Source organism: Henckelia pumila, chromosome 2, assembly GCF_033568475.1.
Source record: "Henckelia pumila isolate YLH828 chromosome 2, ASM3356847v2, whole genome shotgun sequence".
NCBI classification, from domain to species: Eukaryota; Viridiplantae; Streptophyta; class Magnoliopsida; order Lamiales; family Gesneriaceae; genus Henckelia; species Henckelia pumila.
Genome location: NC_133121.1, coordinates 48,015,291 through 48,017,654, shown reverse-complemented (window position 1 = coordinate 48,017,654; position 2,364 = coordinate 48,015,291). Strand labels below are relative to the sequence as shown.

The 2,364-nt window shown below is 36.3% G+C and overlaps 1 protein-coding gene across 1 annotated transcript; it reads right to left on the bottom strand.

Annotated features, from left to right (window-relative positions):
- Positions 1 to 1,166: 1,166 nt before the first annotated feature.
- On the bottom strand, positions 1,167 to 1,772 carry LOC140877585 (uncharacterized). Its single transcript, XM_073281117.1, has 2 exons — positions 1,535 to 1,772; positions 1,167 to 1,477 (listed from the first exon to the last, which is right to left on the bottom strand). Exons 1-2 carry the CDS (start codon positions 1,770 to 1,772, stop codon positions 1,167 to 1,169), a joined length of 549 nt encoding a protein of 182 aa, XP_073137218.1.
- Between the last annotated feature and the right edge of the window lie 592 nt (positions 1,773 to 2,364).

Sequence of the window (2,364 nt, the reverse complement as noted above, 5' to 3'; positions counted from 1 at the left end):
CTCTTTTGTAGCGTATCCAGAGTTGGAAGCTACTGCATTGAAAGGTAAAAGTAGTCATCGTAGCGGGATAGCATACTCGGGACTGTGGTTCTCGAGTTTTCCCTTTGAAATCACGTACTTGCATCTACACTTGTTCTAGTATGAGGAACTTGTGTTTTGTTTGATTGTTTTGACTTTTGTTAAATGGCTTATGTTTTATGTTTCTGTTATGCATTCATCTTGAGCCAAACTTGTTTTCAGCGGGCAGAACCGCCCTTTTTGTTTAGACGTTTGGGAACTATGATTGAGTGGCCTAGGTTGTAGTATTTCGCCTAGTGCTAGCATACTCATTATGGTTGCTCAAAGTCTAGAGGAGTGGGATACGTGGCACCACCTCAATTGGGAGAGTCGGTGAGTCGTTACGTGATCTCATCCTCGGGATCCCAAAAGCAGAGCAGCACTCCCTTGTTTATCAGAATCGATATCCTGGTTTTAAAGACATGCATATCTTTAGCTTCGACTTGAATATGTGGTTTTGATAGCAAGTTGTATATCCATAAATTGATATGTTGCTTTTACTGGGATTATCATTCTCACTTGTTTTCCGGCTGTTGCTTTGTTTTGTATGTGTACTTGGCAACAGATGGGGCAGGACCAAGTCAGAAGAGGCATGGTTAGCTTCAAGAGGGAGAGCTAGTAGTGAGACTCGGTTTAGAAGTCGTGTCAGCATGTTCATCTAGTTTAGATAGTAGCATGTTAGAATTCGAACTTCTTTTGTTTGTATTCGTATTGTAATAGCCTTGTCGAGATATGATCGTTGCATGTTCTAGCCTTTTGGACATTTGATCAACTCTAGAACTTCATGTATTATTTGGAGAATTCATGATTGTAATGCATGATTATTAGTTGATGGTTTTGGACTTGAGTTTTAGCTTAAATTCTGTTGTTCTGCTTCTGCTGTAGGAGGGCGCTCGAGCTGCATTTTTTAGCAGCCCGAGCGCACCCCATTTCGTGTATTCCAGTAGCGCCAAGGAGTAGGGCGCGCTCGAGCGGCAGTTTATGCCCGCCCGAGCGCGGCCCCTTTTAAAAAAAAAAATATTTCTTTTGTTTTGGCTTTGCTTTTAGTTCTTGAATCTTGTATGCTTAATTATTGTTTACTCCTTAATTAGATGTTTAGAACCGAGGTCTCACAAAGGCGGTGGTGGAATTTGTGGCTGTTCTTGGGGTTGTCTCACTGGTGGTGGCACAAACGGTGCTCCTCGTTGTCTCAGTAATCCAGCTTTTGCTCCCTTTGCACGATTAAGAGCATCGACAAAGTTGTTTGGTCTTCCCGCATTCACGAGAGTAAAAACATCTGGATTCAACCCGTTAATGAATTGGTCAGCTTGAGCTTCATCACTGTCTGCTATATGGGGAGAAAATTTCAGCAGACTCGTAAATTTGCCAACATACTGTTCAATGTTCAATTGCCCTTGCTGCAAGCTAGAAAATTCTGCTCCTGGGAAGAATCGTTGATAGAAAGCAGTTTTAAAAATAGACCATGTAATGATCGTACCTCGATGCTCCAGTGCTCTCCATGTTGCTATCCACCAACCTTTTGCAACTTCTTGTAGTTGGTGTATAACCAGTTTGACTCGACGATCGTCTGCAAAGTCAAGTGATTCAAATAACTCTTCAATATCCTCGAGCCAACTCTCACATTCAACAGAATTTTCATTTCCGTTCAGTGTTGGCGGTTTAAACGACTGAAAGCGTTTCAACATAGTTTCCATCGGAGTAGCAGTTACATCCATCATATATCTGGAAGTACTACTGTGATGCCTAAAATCCAATCTACTAAATCTCATGCATTAAATTTAATAAATATTAGGATTATTATTTTTTAGGTTTAATTGATTTAAATTCTTTATGTGAATTATGTGTTAATAAAATATTTTATTATTTATTCAAATAATTTTTATTGTACTAACTATTTAATTAATGTTTTTAATTGTTTAAGTTTATCTGCCTAAATGATTTTATTGTGCAATTCAAATTATTTTAATATTTTAAAGGTTTAAGCTTGAATATTTAAATGATTTTAATTGTTTAATTTATTCTTTTAAATGATTTTAACTGTTTAGCTTATTTGTTTAAATATTTTTGAGTCTCCAACTTGTTTATTTTACATCATTTAAGTTTAGCGGTTAGTTATTTTAAATCATTTTAAACGTCTAGCTTATTTATTTAAATTCTTTTTAATTGTCCAAATCATTTTAAAGGTTTTTATTTCCGCTTGTAAATTTATTTAAATTGTTTTTTTAAACGTTTGTTTAGTTTGTTTAAATTATTTTAATCGCTCTGTTTATTGTTTAAATATTTTATTTATCGCTGCGACATCAAAAT